General features: G+C 41.1%; 1 protein-coding gene across 12 annotated transcripts in view; it reads right to left on the bottom strand.

Moving 5' to 3' along the window:
- The window catches only part of ptprt (protein tyrosine phosphatase receptor type T), a 444,335-nt gene that overhangs the window by 13,529 nt on the left and 410,927 nt on the right, over positions 1-19,879 (bottom strand). For all 12 annotated transcript variants that reach the window (XM_047347294.1, XM_047347295.1, XM_047347298.1 and 9 more), the window contains 7 exons: positions 18,143-18,297; positions 14,740-14,875; positions 9,091-9,240; positions 8,754-8,927; positions 8,532-8,663; positions 7,170-7,295; positions 5,198-5,361 (listed from right to left, as the gene is read on the bottom strand). In XM_047347294.1, the coding sequence (XP_047203250.1) occupies positions 5,198-5,361; positions 7,170-7,295; positions 8,532-8,663; positions 8,754-8,927; positions 9,091-9,240; positions 14,740-14,875; positions 18,143-18,297 (1,037 nt within the window). The remainder of the gene's footprint in view (positions 1-5,197; positions 5,362-7,169; positions 7,296-8,531; positions 8,664-8,753; positions 8,928-9,090; positions 9,241-14,739; positions 14,876-18,142; positions 18,298-19,879) is intronic.

Raw genomic sequence — 19,879 nt, 5'->3', positions numbered from 1 at the left:
GAGCCAGGTGGCTGAATCTCACCATGCTTTCCACTAAAGAGAAAGAGGACCTCCTGGACACCCCCATCACACCTCAGTGGCTGTTCGGAGCAGCGGTTACCTCGATGCAAAAAAGGTGGGAGGAGAAGAAGAGGCATGATGAAGCCTTGAAGCTGTGTCTCCCCAGACGTACGTTTGCCACTGGGACCACAGCCCCGCCACACCAGCGCCAGACTTTTACCCAGGCGGCAGCTCGCTTTCCCCCCACCTTCAGGATCCAGAGACAACCGAAAGCGCAATCAGCTGCTCACGCACCACAGAAACCCTCTGCCTCCAAGGCACAGTGGCAGAGGAAGCCCGAAGGCTCTCACCCCGACCAGCCACCTCCCACCTCCACTCAGGTGGTAAGGAGGAGGAAGAGGTTGACCTGACCTCCTCCCTGGATGGAGGGAGCGAGCAGGGATCGCTTCCCTCCACGGCTCTGTTCCCGAGCCCGTTCAGGGAGTTCAGCCGAGTTAAGTGCGTGACCAAGAGGACGTTCGAGCCTGCTCAGCATGCCATGAAGAAACTGAGAGACTGTGTTCATTATGGGGAATTCCACAGTGCCCCCCGTTCATGTCACACACGCACATTTTTCTGTTCAACAAAAATAATGTTCACAAACTGTTGCATCCAGGCCACGAGTCGAGGGCACAGTTAAAAACATTGAAAAATATAAACGCACTAACTCTTGGGGATTTGGTGCCTCCTTTTTCGGAAGGAGTGAGACCTCTCCCGAGTGTGATTAGGTCGGTTGGGCAGCCAATACCGCGCGCATGCGCACTACAAGACGGAGCTTTTTGCAACCTAGCGCCAGAAGGCGGTGCTCTCAGCCAGTTTTCCAAAGACAGGCCTGTCAGCCGCCTGACAGTGAAAATCAATCTTTGGGAAAAATGCACAGACTCAGAGTGGGTTTTAAGAACAATAAGGAGGGGATACAGGCTGCACTTCGCCGTATCCCCCCCATGCTTCAGGGGAGTGATTCAGTCACAAGCAGAAGGGGAAGCCGCTCTTTTCCTACAGGAGAAAATTTCCTCGTTGCTGGAGAAGAGAGCAATAAGACTGATTCCTCACGAATACAGCAGCATCGGTTTTTATTCGCGCTATTTCCTCGTGCCAAAGAAAGGCAGGCGGGGGATGCGTGCGATTTTAGACCTCCGGGCGCTGAACGAGCATCTGAGAAAACACAAATTCAGGATGCTAACCTACACCTCCATGCTGGGCTTCCTACGTCCCAGCGATTGGTTTACTTCAATCGACCTCAAGGATGCCTTTTGCCACATCCCCATATACCCACCACACAGAAAATATTTCAGATTTGCATTTCAGGGAAACTGTTATGAATTCCTCGTACTCCCTTTTGGAATGTCTCTGAGCCCCAGAGTTTTTGTGAAGTGCACGGAGGCTGCTGTGGGTCCGCTCAGGAGGCGGGGCATCGCGTGGTGATCTACATAGACGACTGGCTGATCGCCCCGTCCTCCCACCAAAAAGCTGCAGACCACACAGCTGTATTAGCACAGCACATGATGGATCTGGGTTTCCAAATAAATGTGGAGAAGAGTGTCCTGCTTCCTTCTCAACATATATTCTTCATAGGTCTCTCTCTAAACTCAGTCCAGGCCAGAGTGAGACTAACAGAGGACAGAGTGAAAACCATGCTTGACTGCTTGGCCATGTTTCACAGAGAAAATCTGGTATCGTTCACACTCTGCAGAAGGCTTTTGGGGCTGATGGCCTCAGCATTAGTAGTAGTCCCGCTGGGACGGCTCCACATGAGAGGGATCCAACGATAGGTGGCCTCTCTTCAGAGGTTGAACCCACACTTCCGTCAGAGTGAGGGTCACCACCGCCTGCACAAAAGCACTACGTCCTTGGCGGGATGCCGATATGCTGACATAGGGTGTTCCGATGGGAGTCGTCCAAAACAGAAAGGTGGTCACGACGGATGCCTCCCTGTCTGGCTGGGAGGTACATGCGAACGATGGTGAATGGGTCTTGGGGCCCAAACATGCTATCAGCTCACATAAATTACCTGGAGCTGATGGGTGTTCACTTAACGTTAAAACATTTCCTCCCTATCCTGAGGGGACACCACGTTCTGATCAGAACAGACAACACCACTGTGGTGGCTCATATCAACAGGCAGGGAGGTCTGAGGTCACTGAGGCTCCACAGGCTAACTCACAAACTAATAATTTGGAGCAGCAGACATTTTCTGTCACTGAGAGCCACTCACATCCCAGGAGTACTGAACTGTGGAGCAGACCTTCTCTCCAGGGGGAATCCTCTGTATGCAGAGTGGAAGCTCCATCCGGAGGTGACCAGGCTGGTCTGGCAGAAGTTTGGTCAGCCATCAGTGGACCTGTTTGCCTCACAGGAGAACAATCAGTACCCACTGTTCTTCTCCCTGCACAATCAGAACGTACCTCTGGGGTTGGACGCAGTAGCCCACAGCTGGCCTCGTGTTCTGCTCTATGCGTTTCCCCCAAAAGCTCTCATTTCACCAATGCTAGCCAGGGTACGAGCAGAAGGCCTGACAATGATCCTCATTGCACCAATTAGCCAGCAAAACACTGGTTAAGGGACATAACACAGCTCCTCTGCCAGGAGCCGTGGCCTCTTCCTGCACGCAGGGATCTGCTCTCTCAGGCACAAGGACAAATATTCCATCCCCACCAAGAACATCTGGCTCTGTGGGCTTGGCCCGTGAGTGGTTCAATCTGCAATATGTAGGTCTCCCTCAGAATGTCATTGAAACAATACAGAATGCCAGAGCGCCTGCTACAAGATCTTTGTATGAGCGCAAATGGTCCGTTTTTTAAAAATGGTGCTCTGAAATTCAAGAAATCCCCTTTCAGTGTTCTGTGGTGGTGATTTTAGCCTTCTTACAGAACCTGATGGAAAAGGGAAAAGCTTTTTCCATTATTAGGGTTTACTTAGCTGCAATTTCGGCCTGCCATGTAGGTTTTGGAGGAAAAACTGCAGGACAGCACCCATTAGTGGGCCGGTTCATACGAGGGACTCGCAGGAAGCTCCCCGTTTCAAGACCCACTGCTCCATCATGGGATCTGCCCCTGGTGCTGGATGCTTTCACTACCCCACTCTTTGATAGTAGCTCTAAAAACAGCACTCCTATTGGCACTGGTCTCTGCTAAGCATGTGAGAGAAATCCACGCTTTATCAGTGCATCGTTCTTGCACAAACTTTTCTCCAGACAAGACCAGGGTGGTTTTGCTCCCCAACCCTGCTTTTGAGTCTAACGTGTTGGGGTCATACTCTCCAATTGAGTTGGTGGCTTTTAATCCCCCTCCTTTCTCCTCACAGGAACAGGAGAAGCTGCACAACCTCTGTCCGATACGTGCTTTACAGATCTACCTAGGGAGAACAAAACAGGTCAGGAAAAGTGACCAGCTGTTTGTCTCCTGGGCTAAGAATCATTATGGGAAACTGGTGTCAAAACAGTGGCTCGCCCATTGGATCACTGCTGCAATCTCCTTAGCCTATAGTTCAAAAGGGTTTCAGCTTTCAGAGGGCCTGCATGCCCGCTCTACTAGGGGCTTAAGCTCTTCATGGGCCCTGCTCAGAGGAGTATCTCTGCGAGAAATTTGTGCTGCTGCAAGCTGGGCATCTCCTCACACATTTGCTCGGTTTTACAAACTTGACATCACAGCGTCATCGCTGGCTCATTCAGTACTCAGTGTGGCTCCAAGCACTATAGAGAACTGTGATTAATTGTGTTACAATCTGCTGACATGCAGTGTGTAATCTGCTGAGCAATTCGGGAGTCAGTATATTTTCGTTGTGAGACACGAAACGAATGCTATGAAAGAGAACTTCAGGTTACTTTCGTAACCCTGGTTCTCTGAGTAGCATGAGTGAGTGTCTCACCAAGTCACCCTCCTTGCTCTGATGTTGCGAGGAAGAGGTGAATGTTTTTGAATAAACTATCAGTGCAGCAACAGCCCTATAAATAGGGGGAGGGACTCTGCCCTCTCTGACACTGACAGGCTTATTTCCAGCCAATTCTGGCTGGCGTAATGCAATAGGAGCTTCTGATGAGGTCACGCCAAGGGCGTTCCCAATGTGAGACACTCACTCATGCTACTCAGAGAACCGGGGTTATGAAAGTAACCTAAAGTTCTCTTTCATAGCATTCGTTTCATGTTCATTTTACATTATTTAGTCAATTTTCATTATTCTTTTTATTACTAATCAATTCACATTTTGAAATTCATTTTCTTATACTTTCCTTTATTGTCATTCAGTAAAATTGTTCTTGGGTTCCATAACATATGAAACTTGTTTCATTATGATCGAAAAGGATGGATTGTTATGGAACATTTTAGTGCCTTGCTTTCTTTGCTCCTTGATACTCTCTACAGGAACTGACAAAAGTATTAGAACCCCTCAATGTTGTTCCATTCTTCTCTTATTTAGTCTTAGAGTAATGGTTTCTCATCTTTCTGCTTGCAGCTGTGTGAGATAATATGTATGCCACACTGTTAAGATTATGTTTCGGACAACAGGTTTCTCGCTCTGTTTCTCTCTCTCTCTGGGTCTCATGAGAGTTGCCTTGAAAACTGTAGCTTATAAGGAGAACCTTTGCTTTGTCTAGTCAGAACGATTTGGCAGCACTACTGAGCGCATCTCCAAGGTTGTAAAAAATCCTTCTCTCTTGCAAGATTAAAATAAAGCTGATTCTGAGTGACAATCATCGGTCTCTGTCTTGGTAAAAAAGTAGTGTCTGCACTTCCACTTTGAAAACGCAATCTTTCCCTCCAGACCTTCCATTGTTGCAGCTTACATGTGCTAGTTTGCCTGAGCAGCGCTGCCGTGTATATATTATTAGTACTATACATGGTGCATTGTGTGTAAACTGAACACTGCCTCTGATTGGCATACAATGAAAGCTTACTCTACCTTAGCCAATCATCATCACGTACGCGATTGTCTTGCCCGTAACTCCTCCCTTCACCAAAGAAAAAGACCTTAGCTCCTGTGGCTGTGAGCCACGACAGGTGACAAGAGCTTCAATGAGTAGTTTCAGTTTATAACGTGCCCTATTTAATTTTAATGGCGTTGTAATGTTGAAAAAAGTAATTAGTTTGATTTTCGTTACTAAAAAAAAAGAAGTAACATTGTTTATTTCCCGTCACTGGAAACTATGCACTATACTCACAGGCAGTGCACCACAGTCCTCCCGTCTCCTCCGTCATACTGCTCCTGCCACTTGGCCAACCTCCTTACCAACTGGAGGATGGAGCGCTTAGAAAGGGGCGTGTCCCTATAGGCAGGCCAGCCGATGAACTGAAAGTGCTGCACCAGGCGGTAACCATCCTGCGGCTGTGAAGAAAAGTGTAAAAATAAAATATTATCACAACACATACAATCATGCAGGGTTTTAAATTGTCATTCGATATATGTCTCTCTGAGATTGTTATTATGTAACTGCCTCTGAAATTATTTGCACCATACATGGAAAACACATTTCTGTTTTAGAAAATGACTCATCTGACATTTCTGAAGCTTAACAAGTTGGCAAATAGGTGAAAATAGAAAAATACTGGGAGGCATTGACATACTTTTGTCCTTCAGTTTGGTTTTCTTTTTAAACAAAAGTATTTTTAACGGAAATAGGAAATTTTCTTTTTTACTCATGGCCTGTTCCCAGTCATGTGACCTCAGGCAGGTGGGATCCACCAACAAATAATATAAAACCTACCATTACTGTCCAACCAACCTAATGCTTGGTTTGCTGTACATGTGTATGACCAGCAATACTTCTGCGTAATTATTGGCAACCCTGATAAATATGTCACAATTTTTTTTATGTATCTTTAATTGCATTGGACTCATCTCCAACTGAAAAATTCAAACTCTAACTTTACTGTTTATTCAATGCTGAAATATATTCAGCATTTTGGTTTGGAAAAACAAAAAAAAAGTGGCACAACTAGTGGTACCATTAACATGCACCTTGATAAGTGTGATGCTGTGGTGGCCTCTGTCAGTAAACTGAAAATGGGTGAGTTTTGGTCTTTTAAAGGGATAATGATCTCAAAACTATAGCCTAATCAGACCCAAGAGCTACACTTTATGTGTGGGGCAGCTTGAAGATACATGTTCTTGTGAAATATAGGGAGGGAGGTTGCAAAAGATGGTTAACAGAGGTACCAATGACTGTGCCACTGCTAATTCTATTAAAACAAACAATTGCTTAATGTGCAATTTTACCCTACTGAATAATTGTACTTAAAATGGGATTTTTTTTATTATAGTGTAACATATTATTACAATCAAAGATGTATTCATTTTGAAGGTTTCTATGCATCCTTACCGGGGAGGTCTACAGCTTTATCCACATCTGCAGATTTTCTTTTTTCCACCTTTTGTCTTCCCTCTCTGCTTTGTTTTCCACTCATTTTTATATTTATATTTTTTCTCCTTTGCCCTCTTTCAGTTTCCCTGATTTGATGGCTTAGTGGTTGGTGCTTCAGACTAGCAGAGTGAGATGTGCTGTTATGGCAATGATATAAGCCATTTCACACCACACTGGTGATGTGTTTGAAAGAGAGAGACAGAATATAGAGGGGAGGTGGGAGAAGAGTTCACTAAGCACTATAGGAGCTCACAGACGAGAGAGCAGCACTGGAGTTGTACCGTCATGGATGGGCGAGAAAATGAGATAAGAAGCAAATAAATAAAAAAACGGAAAAAAAAAAAGTCGGAAGGAAAGGTAAGGCTAAAAAGGCATTAAAAATGTCCTTTCTAAAGTCCATCAAGGAGAACAACTTTCTGGTCTGCTTTAAATGTTGCATGTTGAACATATTACTAACAGGGCCTCAGTTTCTTACCAAATAAAAGAATCTATTTTATCCATAAACTCTGTCCTTAAAGATCTACATGGCTTTAAACAGATCTTTGTAAGCCTGAGGCCGACCCCAGGTCAGAACTATCACATTTTACTGTATTTCACCCTAATAAATACAAGCAGCATCTTTAAACCAAGTGGGGCAATGTGAACTGTGCAGGAGGTGCTTTAAAATGTTACTGCTATGACTCACAGAATCACTGCAGAACTGCGCTACAAAGCTTCTCCCTGTGTTCAGTAAAACCTTTCTGGGTTAATGAAGAAGAAAACTTTGTCATACCCGAGCCATGTTGCAGATCCTGAAGATTCGGTTGATGATGTCTTCATCTATGTCTGCTGATATGAACTCCACTTGAATCGGACCGTAACAGCATGAGTTCTTCTCCGGCCAGTACTGCATACAAAACTATGAAAAAAGAAGAGGGGAGCTTAGTATTAATCAGGCTCTAGAATGTCGGTGCTTCATGATGCTCCTTTAGCATATGATTTATACAAAACGTTAATAACCTAATGGGTTGAGTTATATTAAGGAAATTAATTTACCCTTTTGCAAGCGTTTCCACTGTGGAACATGGCTTGTGGGTTAGCAGAGTGGGTAACTCCTCCCACTGCAGCAGTGTCTACCAAGCTCTCCCTTAGTGGCTGGGAGTGGGAGAGACATTCCCATCATGAAATAAAAACCTTCTATTATCACCAATAAAACTACACCCAATCATTCTTGCCATTGCGACTACACTTTATAATTTATACGGAGTCGCTGCAAAGTCTATGGAGAGATGTTTTTGCAACAACTTTTGGAGGATTTTGCTTATACAGACAGACTTCTGTGTTGTGGTTGGGATTTCAACCTTGTATTCTAACGATGTGACAACGTTTACCCAGCAAATCTGTAAAACACTTATTTTTAACTAAGTAAGTTTGTAATATTCACAGATATTTAATAAATAATGCTTAAGCATAAAGTTCACATTAGCAGAACATAAACTTTTTTAAAACCCCAAAATTGTACTTAGAATGAATGATTTACTCCCCTATCCCCATGAAACCACCTTGGTTCCTGGAAAATGTCCCTGCAAAGGACAGATGCCTTTACTATTGTAACCCAGGACAAGTCTAATTAGAAAAACTCTCAGTATTGTACTGCAGAGCTACTCTTTACAAGACACGTTCTACCTGGGCCTCAAACATAATCTTCCTGTCTCAGTGAATCTTATGTAAAAACAGCACAATGGTGGCTGAAGCTAAAGCTTTACTGTAGCCCCACAACTCATAAAAGGAGGGTAGTCAAAGAGTGGAGTTAGTAAGTGTGAGATGCAAGGTGATTCAAACAGTACTCCTTTTTAACCAGCATTCACCCATTTTGCCTTCACTAAAGTCTAAAACACAGGCTCATCTTTTCAACTATTTTGCAAGCCCTTTTATGTACAAGTTGCTTTGACTCTAGTTTAAAAAAGACCAATTGGGATGTGCAGATAGAATAACAATTTATAATCTTGACTGAAATTAATATATATATGTGAAAATAAATTATCTGGAACAGGATTTTCATATATTTTTTGTAGTCCCATGTTCTAGCCATACATAGCAGCACTCCTAAAACAGTTGGGAGTTGTCTTTGGTAAGTGTTAGCATGTTTTGGTACCTGCGCTGCATCCATCTCATTGAGCATGACAATGGAGGAGCAGTTGTAGTCAAACACCAGCCTCCAGAAGTCACCCATGGTGTTTGGCAAAGGATGCTGGGTAACGATGAAGGCTGCTGGCTGTTTGTGACTCTGGAAGGTTAAGATGGTCCATAGATAAAAGGCAATAAGCAACAATCAATGTAGGCATCTGAGAAAGATCAGAATTTTGTCTGAACCTACATCCATCAATGCAGCGTTGATGTAGTTGGAGCTTTCTCCGTCCACAGATATGAGAAAAGGCAGACATCGGTCAGCAGACAGAACGTCCATGCTGCGATTCTTATCATGGTTCCGGGGTAATAAACCCACACTGCAGTCTTCTGGGCGCACTCTAGGTGTCACTATATTCAGCGTCTATTGGATTTATAGACAAATATTTTAAACCTACTTCATCTTCACCTTCTAGCTGAAAAACAAATTCTAAATTTTAAGGAACACAAGTGGAGTAAATTTCCAGATGAGCAGAATTTCGTCACTTTCCAAAATCTAAGAACAGAAAACTTGTACATGGGCTCACCTGGAATTCATCTTTAATTTGGCTGGAATTGGTCTGGGGATCCAGTCTGCTGATGTTGTAGTAAACTGCTCTGAACTCGCACACCGGAATCGCTGTGTTCCCACATAGACAGGCTTCCAAGATGGCATCATGAACAAACACATACTGCTCCTGCAACATGAACAAAAGAAAGACTGGGGGTGTCAATGTTTTTCTCTAGTGAAAACAACTAAATCTTCTTCCTTTGTAAGCAAACAGCTGTTGAGCCTTGGGCCTGTATCTGATCTGTGAACTCTGTCCCACTTTCTCAGAGCAGCAACAAATGTCACTTGTTGAGTAAAATACAGTACAGACCAAAAGCTTGGACACACCTTCTCATTCAAAGAGTTGTCTTTATTTTCATGACTATGAATATTGTAGCTTCATACTGAAGGCATCAAAACTATGAATTAACACATGTGGAATTATATACTGAACAAAAAAGTGTGAAACAACTGAAAATATGTCTTATATTCTAGGTTATTCAAAGTAGCCACCTTTTGCTTTGATTACTGCTCCGCACACTCTTGGCATTCTGTTGATGAGCTTCAAGAGGTCGTCACCTGAAATGGTTTTCACTTCACAGGTGTGCCCTGTCAGGTTTAATAAGTGGGATTTCAAGCCTTATAAATGGGGTTGGGACCATCAGTTGTGTTGTGCAGGAGGTGAATACAGTAGACAGCTGATAGTCCTACTGAATAGACTGTTAGAATTTGTATTATGGCAAGAAAAAAGCAGCTAAGTAAAGAAAAATGAGTGGCCATCATTACTTTAAGAAATGAAGGTCAGTCAGTCCGAACAATTGGGAAAACTTTGAAAGTGTCCCCAAATGCAGTCGCAAAAACCATCAAGCGCTACAAAGAAACTGCCTCACATGAGGACCGCCCCAGGAAAGGAAGACCAAGTCACGTCTGCAGCGGATGATAAGTTCATCCGAGTCACCAGCCTCAGAAATCGCAGGTTAACAGCAGCTCAGATTAGAGAACAGGTCAATGCCACACAGAGTTCTAGCAGCAGACACTTCTCTAGAACAACTGTTAGGAGGAGACTGTGTGAATCAGGCCTTCATGGTAAAATAGCTACTAGGAAACCACTGCTGAGGACAGGCAACAAACAGAAGAGACTTGTTTGGGCTGAAGAACACAAGGAATGGACATTAGACCAGTGGAAATCTGTGCTTTGGTCTGATGAGTCCAAGTTTGAGATCTTTGGTTCCAACCACCGTGTCTTTGTGCGGCGCAGGAGAGGTGAACGGATGGACTCTACATGCCTGGTTCCCACCGTGAAGCATGGAGGAGGAGGTGTGATGGTTTGTGGGTGCTTTGCTGGTGACACTGTTGGGGATTTATTCAAAATTGAAGGCATACTGAACCAGCATGGCTACCACAGCATCTTGCAGCGGCATGCTATTCCATCCGGTTTGCGTTTAGTTGGACCATCATTTATTTTTCAACAGGACAATGACCCCAAACACACCTCCAGGCTGTATAAGGGCTATTTGACCAAGAAGGAGAGTGATGGATTGCTGCGCCAGATGACCTGGCCTCCACAGTCACCGGACCTGAACCCAATCGAGATGGTTTGGGGTGAGCTGGACCGCAGAGTGAAGGCAAAAGGGCCAACAAGTGCTAAGCATCTCTGGGAACTCCTTCAAGACTGTTGGAAAACCATTTCAGGTGACTACCTCTTGAAGCTCATCAACAGAATGCCAAGAGTGTGCAGAGCTGTAATCAAAGCAAAAGGTGACTACTTTGAAGAACCTAGAATATAAGACATATTTTCAGTTGTTTCACACTTTTTTGTTCAGTATATAATTCCACATGTGTTAATTCATAGTTTTGATGCCTTCAGTGTGAAGCTACAATATTCATAGTCATGAAAATAAAGAAAACTCTTTGAATGAGAAGGTGTGTCCAAACGTTTGGTATGTACTGTATGTGTTTGTGGCCAACAGCATTTTAACACTAAATCAAATGTAATGAAACCACTAGAACAAATTTTCTGTTTGATTATGCATTTAAATTCAAAATTTGCATTCTAGTGAGTTCAGGGGTCAAACACCTTTGCTGTGCATTGGTCCTTAATAATAAAGTTTGGTCTTTCTGGCTGAAAATCCCCAAACTTACAGGTAAATGCATTACAGCCAAAGTGCATACTAATTCATTTCAGTCTAAACCCACTAGCTGTTTTATCTCGTGTCAGTTTCGTCTATTTTGTCTGAGTCCCACACGTGTTTGTCTGCTGCTTCTTGCTTTTTCAATTTGCCTCCAATGTTATCTCTCAGGTTCTGTCTCTGCTGAATTTTTATTTGTTGGCCTTCGAGTGGAAAGGCAAGTTTAAAAGCATTACCAAAGTGACCTCTCTTGGTCATTTCCTACTTCAGTAGAATCACATACACACCTGCATGCAAAAACACATGCACAAACAGATGAGTGATATACACATACTTTTCTGTGCCTTTTAAAAGATTAATTGCTTTGTGCTGTGCGGAGCAGGATTATAATAGAGGCGAGCAGCTTCTACAGTGACACAAATTGCTCCCACACATTTAAAAAGGCAGGGCAGGATGCATTTAGCTTGGTTTCAAGAGGCATACACACACAAAGCTAGCTGTAACACTACTGTTATTATTGTAATAAAGAAAAACCCTCAATGTAAAGCTCTGGGTAAGTTTCATAAACCTAACACTTTTATAATACATTGAAAAGTCATTTTAGCCTTGAAGCATGAGCAGTCATGCTGTTCTTTTTGTAATGTTGGAAAAGTTAACTTTTTTGGAAGCACATTATTTTCATTAAAGGCACAAATGAAAAGCAGAGGCGGGATGGATTAGATGGGCTTACAATGGCTTAGAAAGGAAATGAATACTTCTGTTCCAAAATGGCATGGCCAACAGTTGCAGACAGACTTTAATAATGACTAATCAGGCTCATTTAGAGCAGCTAAATAAACAGTGTAAAACAATGCATGTAACTGAAGAATTTGGCTAAGAAAAACAACTCTTGAGGAAATACCTGCAGTGGTTTAGATATATTTAACAACTGACATCGAGTTTTTGATCATTGAAGCTACCTTAGACGGGCAGACAGGTTTGGGATAACAGAAAGGCATCAGTAGCTTAAACAACCACTTGTTAAAAACAAGGTATGTAAAAACAGCACAAAATATCAAACCTAATAGCAGATGGGCTGCAGCTAAGACCACAACAGTTGCCACTAATATCAGCCAGGAACAGAAAACTGTGTACAATTAACAGGCTTATCAAAGTTGGACAGTAACAGACAAATGTTGCCTGGTCAAATGAGTTTCAATTTGAACTACAACATTCTGATGGTAGGGACAGAAACACATTAAATGGATGCACGGATCCATCATGCCATGTATCAGTGCTGCAGGGTGGTAATGTAATCACATATAAGGACTGGTTGTGCTCGACTTTTTCGTTGTTCATCAGTTTGACTGACAGTCAAAAAATCCCGTCATAATCATAATCTTTACCCGTCACTTTACTTTTTTAAAGTGATAATAAATAATCAATAGTATTTATTTTCATTGATTTTAATTAATATTCAGTCCAAACAAGCTGAACAGAGAATCCACATCAACCAGATAGGGTTAACTAACCAACAGCACTGACTGTGGGCCCAGTAACTACTTATAAACAATAAAATTAAACGATTGCACTTAAAATGCAAACAGATAACCTGCTGTGCCCTGAATGCGCAGTCTCACAGCTTCCTCATGGTCCGCACGGACCTGAATTATGTAGTTGCTTGTGCGTAGATCAAATGTCTCGAGTGTGATTGATGCAGAGGCTACTGTAATGAAGTTGGTTCTTTTGCCTTTGGACAGACGACTTCTCGTGGCTGTTTTGATGTTCTGGAGTCTGAATCTGCGTTCTGTCGCCACACTAGAGACTGGAATTACAAGCGCTACTTCACCCAAAGTTGTGATATCATTGAAGATTTTTCCAATTGAAATGTTCAGAAGTTAGCAGGGCTTACGAGGGGTGTCCTGAACAGGTGTTACACCATATTCTGTGACCACCGTATGTTGTGACCATAGGAGGCGCTGTTGCGTTTTTACACTGTATTTTGGCCCCAAAGAAGAGTATTCTACGCCAAAAGCTTGGCCGAAGAGAGTGGGGCAAACAACATATTATATGACCGTCTATATTTAATATTACCTATTATGTCAGTGTAAATAAAAGCAAACAAACATGTCAAACACAAAACAACTACTCTCATACGTTTTAATAATAACAATAATAATACTAGTGTGCATGTGCACTGGTCCTGTTGCTGTCTTATTGTGTGAGAGTTAAGTTTAAAATTTTCTACGCAAGTCACCTTTTCAAAAAATGACAGGGCTTGCTCGGATTTTTCTTTGCGTTCGTTTGCCCCACTCTCTTCAGTCAAGATAATGCAATTGGCGTAGAATACTCTTCTTTGAGGCCAAGATACGGTGTAAAAACGCAACAGCGCCACCTATGGTCACAACCTACGGTGGTCACAGAATATGGTGTAACACCGGCAAGAACTCTACTGTGATAGCAAACAGCTAATTAATTTGCTAACTCGCCACCAAGTGGTCAAGGGTGTGAATTACAATCTGTCAAAATGATGGATGGCCTTCAGATTTTTCCATCACCGTTTAAGAAAACCAGTCAAAACCAAAAAAATATTCGGTTAACGCAACCTCTGTGCTCAACTTCACAGCCTTTCTTAGTATTCTTACTGACCATTTATATCCCTTTTTCACAACAGTGTCCACATCTGCCGATGGCAGAATAGTGTAACTACTAGCAAGGCCTAATTAAGGCGAGTGAGTGCAAAACGTAGATTTTTGTTGACACTAGTAGTTGCCAGAAATTCGTCCAGCTCTTGTACTGTGGTCATTAGCCTGTTGGCAAACTCCCTGACCAGTTTTTTTCCACACATTTTAAATAATTAAGGAGAAACATTTAGTTTTGGCACTGTTTTTTGTACAAATATGAATGCTGGTAACTGGAGAAGTACCTTTTCCGTGACTAATATTGTTGGAGAACCTTTTGTTTCGACTTAAACTCTACAAACAACGGCTTTTGCAAAAGGATGCAAATGAGCAAATGTCAGGAAAATCCTACTAGGACAGCATGTATGAACTTACAAAGTATGTTAGGCACAATTCTTCACCCTGATTATTGTACCTTTATCTGTTATTTTTCCTCCTAACAGATTTGTTTTTCAGTTAAGCTGTACAGATCATATATCTATATATAACAATAAAGATGAAAATCATTTTAAATTATTTAGTATTCTTTAACATTTCAACAATGGTGTGGACAGTCGAGAGCCACTTCAGCTGTCACTTTGTCAGTGCCAGCAGGGGTTAGGACTCAATACACATCAATGGTCACTTAAGGGTTGTTGGTTGGTTTTCGGTTAAGGCTCTTCAGATTTGACAGCTGAAGGAATTTCGGGCATTGCTGTGCATTTACAACTTTAACCATGTTCCTCATAATTATTTGACACTTGCTTAAAGAAATCTAAATCATCAAATATTTTCTATCCATTGCACATCCATCTAACCTTACTAGTTTGATTTAATGACTGCTGTATTCACCAGCAAAATGCATATTTTTCCTTCTACCTCTGTCTGGACCATGTTGACTCGTTGGGATCTCAGCTCCCGGATGCAGTTGAAGATATCCACCACGCCTTCATTCTCAGCCATGTCCAGCATGATGTCCACAGCAATGAAACAACCTGTCCTCCCGGCACCAGCGCTGCCAAAACACATAAAAAGACTGAACTCACCTGTAAGCAACTTGTCTAGTTTTGTGAAAGCTTTAAAGAAAGATTTGCTCAAAACTCCCAAGAGCCATTAAATAAAACTTGCATGCAATGCTTCCAACGAATAATTTTGCAAACCGACCGGATTCTTTTAAGACTTGCCCTATACATTATTCTCAGGGGTAACTCAGAATCACCATCCTCCAACTTTGCATCAAACTTTACTTTAGTTTGGAAAACAATCTTCAGCTTAAAACTACAGGTGAGTTGGAAGTAAAACAAGAGAAAGCATTATGAATGTAAACGGTGATTGTGTAAAAACTGTAAAAGTTACAGAGTGCCGAATTTCCATACCAGGTTTAAACCTTGGTTAGTGTATCTGAAGTTACTCTATAAAGCAATGAGGTTTTCACCTCCTTACACCAGAATCCCATTACAGTCTTTAGGGACATTTTTCGCTGCTTTTTACTGCCATTTGAGCTCTGACAAAAGAATTGCCCTGCAAAAACACAAACTTAACAAAGACTGAAACATACAAGAGACTTTAATGTCCTATGTGTTGTGTTAAAGTAACAGAACCTGAACAGTGACATCTGGACAGAAAACATGGGGGAAGAGGCAGAGAAACAGATGGAAAGATTGACTAAATAAGCACATGAGAGAAAGAGGAAGAGCCGTGGGATGAGGTGAAGGGGTTAATGTGAGTGATCGGCGAGATCATCAAAGGGAAAAAAGAGGCACTGGTGTAGGAATGGAGAGGAAACTGAAGGAACGAAGCACAGAAGGACGGGAAAGAAGAGGCAAGAGACCCATCTTTCATTTTGCAATCCTTATGACAGCTTTCAGAGATGGCTGGAGAGAGAGGAAACAGTGAGAGAGAGAAGCAGAGTGGGAAGGAGAGATAGAAAAAAGGAAAGAGAGCCTCAGCAGATTACCTGTCAGCGTCTGTGATTAATGTAGAGACCAGAATACTGTTGTGTGTTTGCGTGTGTGTGTCTGAAAGCTTTGTGACACAGGCCAACAGCGTTAGAGTGGCCCCGGAAATTGGAAGTGACTGCCATAACTTCCTGCCTGTCTGTCCACATACTTCTACCACGCTCATCTGTTTACATGTCGGTTCTCCTCATTTGTCTGTCTGCTGTTTTCTTTCATTCTCCTGTTAAGTTGCGCGTCGTTTTTCTTTTTTACTATAAAGTTGACGAGGAGCTCACAAGTGTGTATTTTAAACATTTTCCATAAAAAAAAAACTTTCTGTAATTTAATTGTAATTCAAGTCATAATTAAAAGCTGTACGACAATCGAGTATCTGGGAAAACAGAGGTTTAAGGATGGAATGACTCAATTTGTTTTCACATTTTTACTCTTTTCAAAAGTGTGCAATGCAATGACAGTTAGCCATTTAGTGAGTTCCAACCATCAAACCCCTAATAACAATCTTTAAAAATGACAAACATAGTTGTGTGAGACAGACAGTAACAGGGAACTGAGACATTTTCGAAAAATAAGACACCAAGAAAACATTTGACAAAGATTTGCATAAGGGGTTAAATTGTTCACCTGGTCTCTCAATGTCCTGATTTGACAAAACGTTCTTGTTAAAATTGTTTGAACAGCCTCGGGGTGATGAAAGTTTTAAAATTTGGTAATAAAGTGCAAATGTGATCAAAAATAACTTTTTTGATCACATTTGCACTCTAATTTAATTTAATAAATTACCATGAGCTTGACTTAAATAAATACATGTTGCAGTAAAATCATTTTACTAATTTAAAGGTGATTTGCTGCTTGGACAGAAAACATGTCATACTTATTTTAGATGCTTGAAGAAAAGGAATCTGCACACTGTGCCCCAATTTCACAACATGTTGAACTTTCAACACAAAAGCAATTTTACTTCGCAGCATATGTTTGCCTTTTTACGTCATATTATAGATGTAAACACTGTGTTACAGCCAAATGCAAAAGAAAATGGGTCAGACTGAAAAAATTCCAAGAAAAGAAAATAGGTCGGAGAGAAAAATAAAAAACCATGGGATAAAAATATGGGAATTTTAAAAAATAAGTTCCTGTATGACAGTCATTTGCCTCTATTATTTACTAATAATTGCTAGATTTTGATATTTATTTTTTAACCCCTTTTGGGGATGTGCACAATTGAGAAAACCAGTTCAAGCAATCAGATGATTGAGTTTTTAAAGCTTGAGCATGCTAACAATTTGGCCTTTTTGTTGAATAGCCCATGAAGAATGAAAACAAAAAAGCTTAATTATCCAATACTAATAATTCAAGATTATGTTTGTGTAGGCCCTGGCACATGCTTGGGCTGAAATGTTGCCTAAAAATGTGTTTGTAGTAAAAAAAAATTTTTGGAATCTGAATGCTACAGATAGGAAGGAATCTTTTATATGAAGTCAAATTTACCAGCTCCTATAACAGCCCGTCTATAGTTACATCTCCTTTGTTTGTATCCCAGTTGATAACTCTTTAATTTGTCCCTTTCTCCAGAAAAAGTGGAACTTACAATTGCACCAGGCCTTATTTCCTGGAAATCTTTTTAATCCAATAAAACTTTAATTTGTGCTTTTAAGTGCTTTTAGTTTGACTGACATTAAACACGTTTGTTGTTCTTGCTTCAAAGACAATGGATAAAAGACAAACATCAGAAAACCTTCCGCTTTTATGCCCACCGTCTAGAAAAAACAGCAAGATATGGAACATAATTTTAATTATAAGGACAAGGATTGATAATAGTTGTGTTTAGGATCCTTTTACAAAGTTTACAAATATGAAAAAAATTTGTTTTGCAGATTTGTTTTTTTTTTGAAAGGGCTTAATATCTAGTTCATAAAAAAGGCTATGTTAATGTGTTCAAGCATACATTTGTAAAACAAAGATGACATGTAGAAAACATGTATTGAAAGTAGAAAGTATAGCATATTATGTTTATTGTTTGTCGCAGTTTGCCAGTTCCCTGTTTAAATTGTGCTTTGATTGGTTTTCTGGTGGAGCCCAAAAATGTACCCTTTTAATGTTCTCATCTTGCAAAAAATAGTTAAAGAAAGAACTGAAACGTTTTAATGTGAATATATAGTATGGGGATATAATACAAAATTGTGTGGTAAGCTAGTTGCAGCAAAAAACAAATCAGTTATTTTTGAATGTAGTGCTTTGTGATGTTTTATAAAGTATCAAATATCTGGTAGAAATATGAAAAAAGATTTATCTTCTGAACAAAACTATTTTTATGTGTGTATTGTTACCTGCAGTGTACTGCTATGGGTCCGGCGTCCGGTGGATTGAGGAACTTGACCTGCCGTATGAAGCCCAGCAGTCCTGTGGCGTAGCAGGGAACGCCATGATCCGGCCAGCTGGTGAAATGGAACTGACGAAGTTCACGGATCTCATGATGTCCCTTCTGAAAAGCAAAGGGACAGGCCTTGCTTAGATGCATGTTTTGCAGTTACAACTTCAGGAAAAGATTCTGTCTGCTTAGGAAAAGTATCCACCATTTCATCTCTTGATTATGATAAATGCAGGAATGTCAAGAAGCTGTTCGTTCCTCTTTTGGGGCAAACTGACAAGAAGACACATCACAGTTCAGGACCCTAATTTACAGCAGAGATTTTTAGGAATACAAGGGCCTTGATGTGTCTTTGGTTTCACATGGAAAATAAATCAATCTTGTGGAAGTCAAGATGGCACTTTGGGCCACTTCTGGGACTGAGAGGCAGGAAGACTGATTGTGGCTCATTTGCCTAATTTACAGGGGAGATTTGAGGAAACTGAAGGCCACTCAAGCTCCATAAAAAAGATTAATTGATTTCACAAATCTCGTGATGGCTCTTTGGGGAGAAACTTACAGGAAGAAATGCCATGGTCCAGTTCAGCTACCCAGTTTGCTACCAAGGAGACTAACACTCTTCTAAGTCCTTCAGGTACAACATACATCGATGTAAAAGGACACATCTAAATACAATATAGTCAAGGGGGAAAAAACAATAAGACACAAATGGAAAAGCACATTACCAACAGTAGAGGCATAGTTTTGTGCACAGCATTGCATAAATATTAAATAAAAAAGCATTCACTGTGACTGCAGGTTAAACTATTTCTAGAGGCAAAAGGATGGTAATATCTAATGACCATAATTGATGATGATTCCTAGTGGAAATCATGGTGGGCAATTCTTTTGTTGTTCTATACATATAAAATGACTTAACCATCATGTGGAGGAAAAACATTCTCACAAATCTGAAAATCTTTCAACCGCTGACTAATCACAGATAATGCACATGTTCTCCATCTGTAGCAAGACCAATTACTGGAACTAGAAGGCACAAAAACCTTTCCCATTCTTGCATTTCTGAACAGATTCTTTGTTAACTTCAGTATTTATTTTAACATTTTATTTACTTCACAGCCTTAAGTGGTTCCAAATACATCACGTCATATCCATCCAGCCACACTGGCCACATTAAAGTTTCCAACTCCTCCTTTTTTTTAAGTTAGACAAATATCAAAATTTAAGACCACATAGTTTAACAAAGCAGTGAGGTACACTGCACTAACTAATAACTACACTTGATATATTACAAGTTGTTCAAAGTCTTAAAATGTCCATATGCAAATAGATTGCAATTAAGTTGGTTTTTGGCCGTGGTGTATTTTTACTCTGGCCTGTTGCTGCCATTTGATGCCTAACTTTGATGGTGGTTTAATTATTTACAAAGATTTGCGTTTTGCCCACATATGAGCCATATAAATATCTTCATCTGCTTTGGTCTACTAATTTTGAACTGGACAGTCAGACTGCACTTTTGATGTTTTTGGAGAATGCACTGGTTAAAAGTCAGATCTACTGTTAGATTAAATGGACACAGGTGCGAGGTTTGCTGTTTGGATCAGGGAAGGCAGGGTCAAATGGGCAATGTCTGCAGCCACAAAAGATACCTGAGGCCACCAGCAGAGGTGGTTACAGAGCTGAATTGGTCTGTAGG

This window comes from Girardinichthys multiradiatus, chromosome 20, assembly GCF_021462225.1.
Source record: "Girardinichthys multiradiatus isolate DD_20200921_A chromosome 20, DD_fGirMul_XY1, whole genome shotgun sequence".
Taxonomy (NCBI): Eukaryota; Metazoa; Chordata; class Actinopteri; order Cyprinodontiformes; family Goodeidae; genus Girardinichthys; species Girardinichthys multiradiatus.
This window is presented reverse-complemented; position numbering and strand designations above follow the sequence as displayed.